The sequence below is a fragment of the Neomonachus schauinslandi genome, chromosome 1, assembly GCF_002201575.2.
Source record: "Neomonachus schauinslandi chromosome 1, ASM220157v2, whole genome shotgun sequence".
NCBI lineage: Eukaryota > Metazoa > Chordata > Mammalia > Carnivora > Phocidae > Neomonachus > Neomonachus schauinslandi.
Genome location: NC_058403.1, coordinates 201,493,538 through 201,506,880, shown reverse-complemented (window position 1 = coordinate 201,506,880; position 13,343 = coordinate 201,493,538). Strand labels below are relative to the sequence as shown.

Genomic DNA, 13,343 nt, shown 5'->3' with positions numbered 1-13,343 from the left:
TATGGTGGGATGAGGGAAAATGATGTGGTTTCCCTCCACAACCCTGGCTTCTAGCAACATGTGCAGACACTTATTACACATTGGAGTTATGAAACGTGATCCTTGGTGAGATTTTTGTTCTTTTCTCTTCTCCCACTTGGTTTGGGTCTTGTTCTCACAGCTGGTGCAGGCCAGCTCTCAGATTTTCTGAATTCTACCTGAAGCTGCCAGAGACCAAAATAGCCACTGAGTATGTGACCTCTGGTTTGTGCTCACAAACCAGGGCTCCGGGCCAGTCCAGTGAACTCTGCCCTGGGTATTCCGAGGCCAGGGCCAGAGGCAGATGGCTCTTGAGTTGGCACCCTAGCTAATCCCAGGCCAAGGCTGCTTGGAATGAGATGTCAGTGACCCAAGTCCAAGGTCTAGCCCTGTTTTCTGATGATGTGGCCAGAAACTCAGCTTTATTTTTTTGGCTGCATTTGGAGAAATTCTGGTCTCTGATCAATATTAGTGGGTGACCTACTGTATGCCAGACACATATTGGGTGCATTGACATGGCTGTAATGGGGACACATCCTTGCCCTGGAAGTCCTAATCCCTATGTCAGAAAAATGGGAAACAAATCAGAAAAGCAGTGTCTATAATGGAGTGTGATCACTGCTACAAAGAGGATGAAGCAAGGAAAGGAGATGGACCTACTCAAGGAGGGTGAGGGGTGGGGTGGGGGAAGGTAGGGGAAGTAGAACCCCTAGGAAGAGGTGAAGTTCAGCTGACCTCTGAAGGAAGAGAAGCAGCTCGGTTTGCAGATAACCTGCAGGGCATGCTCCAGGCAGAAGCAACAGCAAGTGCAAAGGTCCTGGGGTGGGACTCCACTAGGCCCTTGAAGGACTGTTGGGGCTAGAAGTGGATGAGTGTTGGGGAGATGGAGAGAGGGGAGGCCGAGGTATGTGGAGCCACATCAGCCTCCTTCTTTGCAACATGGGAGCCTGTAGAAGACTTTTCGGCAACACCTTACTGTGGTGCTGGGTTTTCACTTTATTCCGTTCCCCTCTCAACTCCCTGGCCCACAGGCATGCCACTTCTCTGACTCCAGGAGGCTCTAGTCGAGCGGCCCTACGAACCATGCATGCTTCAGGTTCTTCCTCTAAAAAATGTAGTGAATAACGGGGTCTTACAGGGAGGTGGCGGAGGAGGGAGCCAGATAATTCCCAGGAGTGGGCAGACAGTGGGTGCTCAGTGAACACGCGGAATAAATGACCGGCTCGTCGGAGCGCCTGACTCACTGAGTTCAAGCGGCCACGTCGTACGAAACGAACTGTCCCCATCTTACAGGTGGGGAAACTGAGCTTGGAGAAGGTGGGGAGTCCGGCGTCCCGCGGGACAGTGTCGGGGTCGGGGCGCGCACGCTGCGTCTCAGACCCGGGGGCGCGCACGCCGAGCGGCCCGGCCGGGGGCGGGTCCGGGGCGGGTCCGGGGGCGGGTCCGGGGGCGGGGCGGCGCGGGGTCCTGGCGGCGGGGGCGGCGGCCGACTCGCCAGTCCCGACAGGAGCGGGTCCGAGGCGCAGCCCGAGCCCGCCATGGAGCAACCCAGGAAGGCGGTGGTGGTGACGGGTACGCTGATGGCGGCCGTGGCGACAGCGACCGCGGGCAGGGGCGGGTTGGGCGGCTCCAGAGCCGGCAGGGTTGGCAGAGGCGCGGTGGCCCGGGAGGGGAAGGTGCTAGAAGTCCTCCCAGGTTTGGAAGATGTCATCGCCCAGCTCAGTCGGCGCAACACGTAGAAAGTGGAGAAGGGGCGCCCCTATGGTCGCACTGTCAGGGGTCGGGGCAAGCAGGGGTGTGGGGGTCCGGTCAAGTGCCCCGCGTAGAACAGGCCCCTCGGGCGTCCTTCCTTCCCCGGGTGAGGACAGTGGTCCTCTGGGCACCTGTCTGTTGCGTCTGACCGGCCGGTGGGCAGGACTTGACTTCTCCCTGCCCCTCCCGAGGTCGGGCCTGTCCCCACCCACGGCCCCAGGGGACAAAGGCCGATTTGCGGGCAGGAAGTGCCCCAGTGACAATGAACCTCCTGCCAGCCACTGCCCCCCCAGCCCTGTGCTAATGGGGGGCTGTTCTCCCGAGGCAAGAACAGGTGGAGGTCGGGGGACCTCGGGGGGCCGGCCGCTCTCCCTGTTGTCACCAGGACCGTGTGGGTCAAAATCTCCACCCCACCCCCCGCCTCCGGCTGTTTATGGGTGAGCCCGTCCCTGCTGTCACCAACTCCCTGAAACTGTTCCTCCTCGAGAAGACTCCGCCTCGGGGCCACGTGGGCATCAACTTCCGCCAGGCCTCTGGTTGGGGGGTCATTTTGACCCGCTGTCTGGAGGGGTCAGAGTGGGAGATCCAGCTAAGGTTCACACAAGTGTTTTCTGGCCTCGGGAGGGTGAGGCTGATCCTGGAATTCCCAGGAAGGTAGAAGAAGGCACTCACTTAACAGGTGTGTGTAATTGCGGGGAGAGTTGCTGCCGCCACTCCCCCCCCCCCCCCCGGCCCCCGCCCCCAGCCCTTCTGTATCTGGTTATTTGCTCCTCCAGTGCTGGATTCTGCAGGCAGCCACCGGACTGGGCATTTTCCTTGCATGAATTCATTACATCTGTACCATCTCCGTTTTGCACAGGGGAAACTGAGGCTTACAGAGGTCACCCTGTTTCTAGGTGGCTGAGCTGGGACTCCTACTTAGTCTATGCAGGAGAAGAGAAGGGGTGGAGAGGTCCTGCCTCCAAGGCACAGCATCCCTCCCAGGGCCATGACACCACCTGGGACCCTCAGTCCAGCCGGAGTGACCCACACTTCCAGGGCAGGCTCTCTTGGAGATGTTCATTTTTAGGCAGGGTGACAGGGTGATTAGAATAGAAGAGCTGTGTACTCTCATGGGTCTGGTTTTGAATCCCAGCTCTTCTGCCTTCTTGCTGTGTGACCCTAGGCAGCGGTTTCCACCCTGTCTTTGCCTTAGTCCGGCTCCTGTAAAAGGGGTCCAAGAAACAGCCTTGCCTGAAAGAGGATTCAGTGAGGCTGAAGGCCACAGTGCATGCAGGACACTTAGTGCATCCTCAGACCACTCCCTCAGTTTGTAAGTGGGGCCTGGAGTTCAAGAAGTGGGGAGGAGCCTGGCAGGATGGTGTCTGGACAGTCTGGCCTGGGAGACACCCACACCTTTCCCTTAAGGGCCATTCCTCACTTCGTGGTGATTCACGGAGCACAGAGGCCCTGCACAAAGACAGTAATAAGATAATTATAGATGGGGTCAGGGATAGTGGAAAAATTGAGAAGGGAAAAGGCCAGCCCTTTCTGGGGCAAAAGGAGGCCACTGGCCTCTTGCCAGGCACGAGGGTCGGGTGAAGGTGAAGACAAGAAAGGACAGTTAAAAGCAGTTAAGAGCAGTGGGGGGGGGAGGGGCTCTGAAGGGCCCTGGGTGTACCCCAGATCGCGGGACCAGGCCCCTGACATTGGCCCTGGTGGCAGGCAGCTGCCAAAATTCCCTGTTCCGTCCTGCCAGGTGGAGGCAGCAAACCAACCCTGGGCAGGCTAAAAAAGGTCACTGGGTGTTAACATGCTGCTTTTACTGTTTGCTCTTTCAGGATTTGGCCCTTTTGGAGAACACACCGTGAACGCCAGCTGGATTGCAGTCCAGGTAACTCAGATCTGGAGGGTAGGAATCAGACTCAGGGCTGGGCCCCCCCCCCCCCCCCCGGAAATATATGGCACCAAAGAGAGGAAGGAATCTACGAAGAGAATGGCTCCCTTGAAGCTTCCTGCAAAACATATAAGTCTGGTATCCACATCTTTCCAAATGGTGACCCATATAACTTCCATTTGTTGGCTTGCTGTGCACCGAGCACTCTGAATTTGCCTCACAAACTTTGCATGGTTGGGTGTACTCATTCTTGTGCCCACGTTCCTGATTAGGCCACTGAGGCCCCCAGAGAGTTATCTGAGTTCACACAGCCAGGAAACTGGAGCGGCAGTGACTCAAAAGTGCCCCCAGGTTTAGGGGGACCAGGCAGGGATGTTGGCGGATGTATTAACCTTGTAGAGAGGGTATAGTGATCCTCACTGTTGCTTCCCAGCAGCCGGGGGCAGAGAAGACTGCAAATTGGGGGGGTGTCTTTCCCACTGTCCTGAGCAGGTTGTCAGCCTGCAAGCCTTCCACTTTCTTTGTCAGATGGGGCATTTGGAGAGACAGACGGGAACAATGGGGAGAGAGAAAGAGAGAAACGTTTTCTCCTTATATAAATCAGATCTGCAGAGACCGGAGACAAACTCATGTTAATCCTAGCCCATTAGCTGCTTGATTTAAAGCATCCCCTGCTTTTCACTCCAGAGCCCTGAATTTGGAAAAAAATCCAAGTTGAAACCTCAGTGTGTCAAGCCCTAGTTTTGGGGATCCCCCCACCTTATATATCAGCCCTAGTAGAGACCTCAAAATCTTGGCTACTTTTCTTTTAAAAAAAAATTCACCCCACTTTGTGAGCAGGACAGAGGGACGGGGTCCCCAGGACCCTGCAGATGGGAGCGTGTCGGAGGCTCTGCTCCTTGCACCCGCTCCCTGGAGCCCCAGACAAAAAGGAAACAGCGTGTTTCTGAAAACGTTGTGTGTCTGGCTTTGTGCGAGTTTCAGACAGGAGCCTTCACGGGGCTGAGTGGACACAAAGCCGTGTGTCTGAATTCCTGGGCCCCAGACACTATGATCTGCATCTAAATAGGAGAAAAATCAATTAAACAATCTTTGGAAATCCCTCTGAGCTTTGGGATGCGGATGGTGGAGGATGGCAGCTTTTTCATCCTGCTGCCGGAAGGGAAATACCCCTTATATTTTGGTCACCCATCTTGCCAGACCTCGCCTCTGGAAGACTTTCCATTTTCTTCCTCAAGCTTGTGAAACAAGAAGAGAGGATTCTCTACCATTCCATGGATAAAAAGAAGACACCAACCTTCCCAGATGTGATTGTTCCTCTTTAAAACCAAAGCAAAACAAAAAGCTGGAGTTGCACAAACATACTCTGAGTGAGCGCGTCAGTGTAGCTCCACGAAATTTTACGAATGTTCACCTCTGTGCCACCCGGCTCTGGATCAAGATCTAGAACATTCCCGGCCCCTTTCTCATCACAGAAGCTCCTTGTGGCCCTTCATAGCTATTTCCCCCCAGGTGTAAACATCTCTGCTGACTTTTTCTTTTTTTTCTGCGGCTGTGGGTGTCGCCTGTTCTAGAACTTGGCGTCAATGGAGTTGCGCTTGGCTCTGGTGCCTTCTGCGCAGCACGGTGTCTGCAGGATCTGTCTGTGGGGTTGCTGCGAGCTGCCTTTGGTGTGTTTTAGTTGACCTGGATAAAACAGACTTGCATATGAAAAGGTGTCCCATTGGATGCGTCCAGTCTATGCCTCACGAAAATATGGCTTCGAGTGTTCTTGGTGTGATCCAGACATGAGTTGCATGTGGCAGTTCATGTCGATCACCTCAAGCTGAAGATGGGAGTTTTGTTACCCAGAGTGAGCAGCAGTTAACTTCCTGTCCCCATAGATTTTTCAGAAGCCCAAGCTGTCACCTGTAGAAGGAACCCCTCCTCTCTCAGGGACCAGCTAACTTCTCTTGTCTCTCCCCTTCTCTGTCTCTCTGTCTCTGTCAGCCTCCCTCCGGTCTCTCCCTCTCTCCCCTTGTGTCTCCATATCTCTCTTCACCTCTCTGTCTCTCTCCCCTTGTGTCTCTCTCTTTCAGTTTTATTTGGCCTTTCTGTGGGTCTCTCTCTGTCTCTCTCCCTTATGTCTCCATCTCTCTCTCTGTCCATCTCTCTGTGTCTCTGTCTTTCCCTCTCTCTTCTCTCTCCTGTCCCCACCACCTCCTCTGTCCCTTTCTCTCATCTGACCTTCTTTCTTCATGCCTTGGGTGAACTTGTGCTCTAATGGAGAATGAACTATTTTCCACCAGCCACACTGGGGAGGTGGGAGTGTGGGGGACAGAGGGCACCCCTTTTCATCATTCCCTAGCATGGCCCTGCCCCTAAGCACCTCCCACAGGACGGACTGCATTTTTGGAGCGTCTTGTCTCCCCCAGGTCTAGGGTGGTGGATGTGGGACACTGGTTGCAGGTCTCTCTCTTCCTAGGAGGCTCAGGTGGGTGTCAAGGGCCGGGACCCCCTTGGCTTGGGGCCGTCTGGAGTGTTCCCTGCCCAAGCGCAGCGAGGAGGAGCTGGGTCACAGGTCCTAGTGACATCACGGGACAATTACTGCCACAGTGAGTCTAGACAGACCTGCTAAGGATATTAACCAGGGAACAAAGGGGGTCTTTGTTGTGGGGTCAAGGGAATCGGTCAGATGCGGCCTCGCGGCGGGGTCTTGTCAGGTAGACTGGGGTGTAGACAATGTGCCGTCTGGGGTGCATGAGCCCTGTTCCTTTCACGGTGTGTGCTTGGTGGCTGCGCTCGCTGCAGCGTCGTGGGACTTGGGGGATGCTGCCACTCCCCTCCTCCCCCAGGAGAACTGCCCAGCTCTGTTGGAACAGAAAGTGCCCAGAGGCAAGAATTTAGCTAGATCACAGGCCACCCACTTCTGATAACTTCGGCTGAACTTTATAGCTTGCTCCTTCCCCTCCATTGCCTTGTAATTTGCATAAAGTGACACATACAGATCTTCAGTCCCCCTGTCACTGCAGTGAAGAGTATTTATACACATGTCACTGCTGCTTCAGTTAAGATGGTGAACATTTCCATCAACCTCTTATGTTCCCTCTTGCCCCCCATCTCTTCCCCAGCATCCCCCACCCTGCCCCGGAGGCAGCTGCTGTCCTGACCTCAGTCAGCTTAGATGAGTTTTGACTGGTCTCAAGCTGCAAATGAACAGAATGGCACAGCCTCTGTGTCCCCCATGTGCTGGCAGCTCTCGCCTAGCCTGAATTGGTGGTGGCAAGGGCAGTTGGCTCTTTTCCCTACTTACCCCCTCCTCCCACTCACATTGGCATTGGGGGGCTTCAATAGTGAACCAACAAGGACACTCCTTTCAGGGTCTTTGGTGAACAGGTGGATGCCTGACTGTGGGAATGCTGTGGGCCAGGGTTGGAGCAGGGTGGGTGGTGGTGGTATATTTTTGGTGGCAGTTTTTTTTTTTTAAAGATTTTATTTATTTATTTGAGAGAGAGAATGAGATAGAGCATGAGAGGGGGGAGGGCCAGAGGGAGAAGCACACTGCCCGCCAAGCAGGGAGCCTGATGTGGGACTCGATCCCGGGACTTGATCCCAGGACCCCAGGATCATGACCTGAGCCAAAGGCAGTCGTTTAACCAACTGAGCCACCTAGGCACCCTTTTTTTTTTTTTAATTTTAAAATTTTTATTTGAGAGAGAAAGAGAGATAGAGAGAGTGACAGAGATAGAGAGAGTACGAGTGGGTAGGAGAGGGAGAAACAGGCCCCCCGCTGAGCTGGGAGCCTGGCGCAGGGCTCGATCCCAGGACACTGGGATCATGACCTGAGCCAAAGGCAGACGCTTAACTCACTGAGCCACCCAGGTGTCCCTATGGTGGCAGTTTTCTTAGTTTAGAAGAAGGTGACTCACAGGGCACCTGGCTGGCCTAGTCGGTAGGGCATGTGACTCTTGATCTCAGAGTAGTGAGTTCGAGCCCCACATGAGGCGTGGAGCCTACTTAAAAAAAAAAAAAAAAAAGTTGGAAAAAGGAGGTGACTCAGTCTCTGGCCTCCGGGTTATGTCAGCTCATTTCCTACTACTGAGAACTGATGTGGGCATGTGGCCATCCCACTAATGCTCAAAGAAACATCACCCAGTGGGGACAACCCTTGACTTGCCCTGGGCAAGTGAGGTTGCTCAGCGCAGACTTCCCATTCTGCCAGGCAGAGAGGATCCATGGGAGGGTTTGCTGTTCCAAGCCAGGCATCCAGTCTTGGCACATCACACGTGTTTTTTTGTTTTTTTGTTTTTTTTAAGATTTTTATTTATTTGACAGAGAGAGAGAGAGCAAGCAGGGGGAGTGACAGGCAGAGGGAGGGGGAGAAGCAGGCTTCCCTGAGCAGGGAGCTTGATGTGGGACTCGATCCCAGGACGCTGGGATCATGACCTGAGCCAAAGGCAGACGCTTAACCAACTGAGCCACCCAGGCACCCCCGGCACATCACATGTCATGGTGACCACAGGGTGGGGTCGGTGGTTATTGTGCCCCAGAGAAGGTTTCTTGGGTTGGTCACTAATCGAGTTAGCATCCTTTTCCCCCCCGTGCCCACAGAGGTGGTTTCACCAAGTGCAGTGCCTGGGTTTGTGGTTGTCCTGACCCGTGGACAGTAGGCTCAACTGAGGGACAAGTCCCCAGCTGGACCCAAACAAGTAAAGGTGATCCTTTTAAGTCCTTAAGCCTGGGAGATGGATTCTTTTAATTCCTGGCCTTTTAACATATTTTCTGTTGCCAGAAAGGTCTGCCAGGGCCACAGGAAAATAAAAGGGGGGAGGTGGAATTAGAGTCGTGGGGGGTTGGGAGGGTCAGAAAGAGTGGAGTCATGGTGAGAGCATGTAAAGATAGATGAGATTATTTACCTCATGCCAGAGAAAGCCTTTCCTGGAGACTTCTCCCAGCCCTGGGGGGAGAAGAAGCAACTGTCTTTCTTCTCATTCCAGTGAAATGAAAATTTTGACAAGTTATAAGAATAGGGCAGAGAAGTCCTTTCCTACCCAGATTTCCCCAAATGTTAACATTATATTACATTTGCTCTTTCTCTAAGGATAAATTAGGTAGATAAGTATAATGTAAAAAAAAAAAATTGACTTCTAAATCATTTTATTTTATTGTGGTAAAATATATATAACATAAAATTTACCATCTTAATAATTTTTAAGTGTACAGTTCGGCAGCATTAAGCACATTCACACTGTCATGCAACCATCACCACCATCCCTCTCCAGAACTTTCCCATCTTCCCACACTCAGTCCCCATTAAACACTAACTCCCCGTTCCCCTCCCTCAGCCCCAACCCCTCCATTCTGTCTTCTGTCGGTAATGAATTTCTCAACTCTAGGGACCTCCTATCTGTGGAACCATACAGTGTTTGTCCTTTTGCAACTGGCTGATTTCAATCAGCATAATGTCCTCAAGCTTCATCCATGTTGTAGCCTGGGTCAGAATTTCTTTCCTTTTTTAAGACTGAATAATATCCATCATATGGATAGACCACATTTTGCTTATCCATTCATCCATTGATAGACACTTGGGTGGCTTCCACATCTTAGCTATAGTGACTATAAACTGTGAACACGGGCATACAAATATTTCTTTAAGAGCCTGCTTTCAATTCTTGTGAATATACACCCAGAAATGGAATTGCTGGATCATATTATAATTCTGTTGTTTAATTGTTTGAGGAATTGCCCGTTCCAAGTCATTTATTTATTTATTTGTTAAGGTTTATTTATTGAAGCAGTCTCTACACCCAGCATGGGGCTCGAACTCATGACCCCAAGATCAAGAGCCACATGCTCTACCCACCGAGCCAGCCAGGTGCCCCTGTCCTGAGTCATTTATTTTATTTCTTTTTTTTAAAGGGGGCACCTGGGTGGCTCAGTAGTTAAGTCTGCCTTCGGCTCAGGTCATGATCCCGGGGTCTGGGATTGAGCCCCACATCGGGCTCCCTGCTCGCCAGGAAGCCTGCTTCTCCCTCTCCCATTCCCCCTGCTTGTGTTCCTGCTCTCGCGGTCTCTCTCTCTGTCAGATAAATAAAAAAGATTTTATTTATCTGACAGAGAGAGAGAAAAAGAGAGAGCACAAGCAAGGGGAGCTGCAGGCAGAGAGGAAGAAGCAGGCTCCCCGCTGAGCAAAGAGCCAGATGTGGGGCTCAATCCCAGGGCTCTGGGATCATGACCTGAGCCAAAGGCAGATGCTTAACCAACTGAGCCAGCCCCTGTTCTGAGTCATTTAAAGGTCAATTGCAGACATGATACCCCTTGGTCCCTAAATAATTCATTGTGTATTTCCTAAAACACAGCCTCAGCACAATGATTAAAATCAGACTCATTTAACATAGATAAAATTGTACAATCTACAGCCCTTATTCAGATTTTACCGACTGCCTTATTAATATTTATTTGTTAATATAGATTTATATATTAATTAATATAACTCATCAATTAATTATTAATAAATTATTCTTTAATCATTAATTTGTTAATGATAAAGAAAGTCCTATTGTATGTTGTGTTCAGTTGTTCCATCTCTTTAATCCCCTGTAATCTGGAAAGTTCCTCAGTCTTTCTTTGTGTCAAACATGATGATGTTTGCTGGGAACTGCTCACTCCTTCGTAGTGTCTTTTGGTGTGGTTTGTTTGATGTTTCCTCATGACTACACTGAGGCTGTTGGTTTGGGCAGGAATCCCACAGAAGTGATGTGTCCTTCTTGGTGCATTGTATCAGGAGGCACCAGATTTTGAAGTGTTGTGTCTGGTGTTGTTGACCTTGATCACTTCCTAAATAAAGGTGAGATCTGGTGGATTTCTCTCCTAAAATATTACTATCTTGCCCTTTGAATTGAAAAGTATCCTGTAATATGATACTTTGTACATATACATACTTCATAGCATGATACTTTGTAACCATATAAATACTTCTTTAGACTTCCACCCACTCCTTTTAGCATCCCCTGGTGAGTCTTGCCTGAATCAGTTGTATTTTAGTTGATGATTACCAAATGGTGGTTTTCTAATTCCATCTTTCCTTTGACATTTTTTATGACCTTCTGCTTTTAGGAGTCTGTTTGTATCTGTGTGGACTCATGGATACTTACAGTTCTCAATATGTGACAGTCACTTACTCTATTTTGATGTTCAAATTGTCCCAGACTTGGCTTATGGCAGCCCCTTCAGGCTAGCTCCTGTGTCCTTTTGCTGTATCCCCATCATCCTCTGAGCACATCTTTCTTTTTTTGTTTCTAGGCTCACTTTTTGTAAATCAACTTTATTTCAGAATAATTTTAGAAATTAAATTAGGAATTTAGAAAGATTACAAAGAGAATACAAAGAGTTCTTGTATATGCCTCACTTGATTTCCCCTGGTGTTAACATCTTACGTAACTACTACATTTCTCAAAATGAAGAACCCAACACTGCTCCATTACTATAACTAAACTCTGGGCTTTATTCAGGTTTCATGGATTTTTTTTTAAAGATTTTATTTATTTATTTGACAGAGAGAGAGTTAGCGAGAGCAGGAACACAGGCAGGGGGAGTGGGAGAGGGAGAAACAGGCTTCCTGCGGAGCAGAGAGCCTGTGAGAGGCTCGATCCCAGGACCCTGGGATCATGACCTGAGCCGAAGGCAGACACTTAACGACTGAGCCACCCAGGCACCCCAGGTTTCATGGATTTTTCCCACTAATGTCCTTCTTCTGTTCCACGATCCCATCCAGGCCCCTTCACTGCATTGATCACGCATCCCTTTCTTTTTTCTTTTCTTACTTGTACCTGACTGTTGGATGTCAGGTGCTTCATGTCATTTTTTAAAAAAATCCAAGATATAATCCTATTGAAATATAATCACATACCATAAAATTCACCCTTTTGAAATATATAATTTTGTGGGTTTTTTTTTTTTTTAGTATATTCACAGAATTATACGACCATCACCACTAATCTAATTCCAGAACATTTTCATCACTCCAGGAAGAAATCCCATGCTATTAACTGTCACTCCCCATTCCTCTTATTCCCTAGTGCCTGATAATGACTAAGTTACTCTCTGTGTCTATGGATTTGTCTGTTCTGGACATTTTCTATGGAATCATACAACATGTAGCCTTTTATGTCTGGCTTCTTTCACTCAGCATCATGTTTTCAAGCTTCATTCATACTGTTGTGTGTGTGTGTGTGTGTGTGTGTGTGTGTCAAAGTTTCATTCCTTTTTATGGCCAAATAATATTCCACCGTATGGACATAGCACGTTTTGACTCGTCATTCATCCTTTGATGGATATTTGGGTTCTTTTCACCTTCTAGTTGTTGTGAACAAGGCTGCTATGGACACTCATATACAAGTTTTTGTGTGGACATAGGTTTTCATTTCTCTTAGGTGTACATATACCTTGGAGGGGAACTGATGGGTCCTATGGGAACTCCACGTTCAACCACGTTCTTTCCCTGCTCCAGCCTTGAAATTAGCAATTTGGACAAAAAGCCTTCATTCTTGTCTTCAATAACAACATTTAAAAACCAGGAGCTGGTTGCTGGGTGTGCTCACTGCTACTGGGAATGTCATCACCTCTGAGCTCTGTCAGTGGGCAGAGGAGGAAAACACACACACACACACACACACACACCCTTACCTGTACCCATTTCTGTGTTAAAACCCTGGAGTTTACACAGATACCTCCAATTCTTCCCCCCCCACAAAGATTATCTATCTATCTATCTATCTATCTATCTATCTATCTATCTATCTATCTATCTATCTATCTATCTATTTATGAGAGACAGAGAGAGAGAGAGGGGGAGGCAGAAGCAGAGGGAGAAGCAGTTTCCACCGAGCAGGGAGCCTGACATGGGACTTGATCCCAGGACCCTGAGATCACGACCCAAGCTGAAGGCAGACGCTTAACTGACTGAGCCACCCAGGCACCCCCAGATACTTCCAATTCTAATCCAACAAGACCTGGTTTGCTTCCGTGTTTTTTATTTCCACCCTCAGGGCTTTCTCCTCTGACAGCGGGGAATCCCTGCTCCCATGATTCTCAGCTCACTCCTTTGCTCAATCCAAGAATGAACAGAAAGGAATTACAGAATTGCTAACCTATGCTTCTCCAAAAAGAGAGCTTACTTGTTTAAATTAAGCATTTTCTTTTTTTTATTTATTTTATTTTTTATTATTTTTTTTAAAGATTTTTATTTATTTATTTGAGAGAGCGAGAATGAGAGAGAGTACATGAGAGGGGGGAGGGTCAGAGGGAGAAGCAGGCTCCTCACTGAGCAGGGAGCCCGATGCGGGACTCGATCCCGGGACTCCAGGATCATGACCTGAGCCGAAGGCAGTTGCTTAACCAACTGAGCCACCCAGGCGCCCGCATTTTCTTTTTTTTTAAAGATTTTTATTTATTTATTTGACACAGAGAGAGAGAGTGTGCACAAGCAGGCGGAGTGGCAGGCAGAGGGAGAAGGAGAAGCAGGCTCTCCACCGAGCAGAGAGCCGGACATGGGACTCGATCCCAGAACCCTGGGATCATGACCTGAGCCGAAGGCAGACACTTAAGCCACCCAGGCGCCTCTAAGCATTTTCTTATAGTTCTTGTTGTTTTTAGCCTGAAGGCAAAAAGTTCAAATACCATGTTCAGAAAAATTACTTGAGTTAGTTTTTTTTTTTTT

At 49.5% G+C, this 13,343-nt stretch overlaps 1 protein-coding gene across 1 annotated transcript in view; it reads left to right on the top strand.

Moving 5' to 3' along the window:
* The first annotated feature begins 1,530 nt into the window (after positions 1-1,530).
* PGPEP1 (pyroglutamyl-peptidase I) overlaps positions 1,531-13,343 on the top strand; it is a 27,210-nt gene continuing 15,397 nt past the window's right edge. Inside the window, exons 1-2 of the mRNA XM_021683111.1 lie at positions 1,531-1,590; positions 3,591-3,643. Coding sequence (XP_021538786.1) covers positions 1,557-1,590; positions 3,591-3,643 — 87 coding nt within the window. The 5' untranslated portion in view covers positions 1,531-1,556. The remainder of the gene's footprint in view (positions 1,591-3,590; positions 3,644-13,343) is intronic.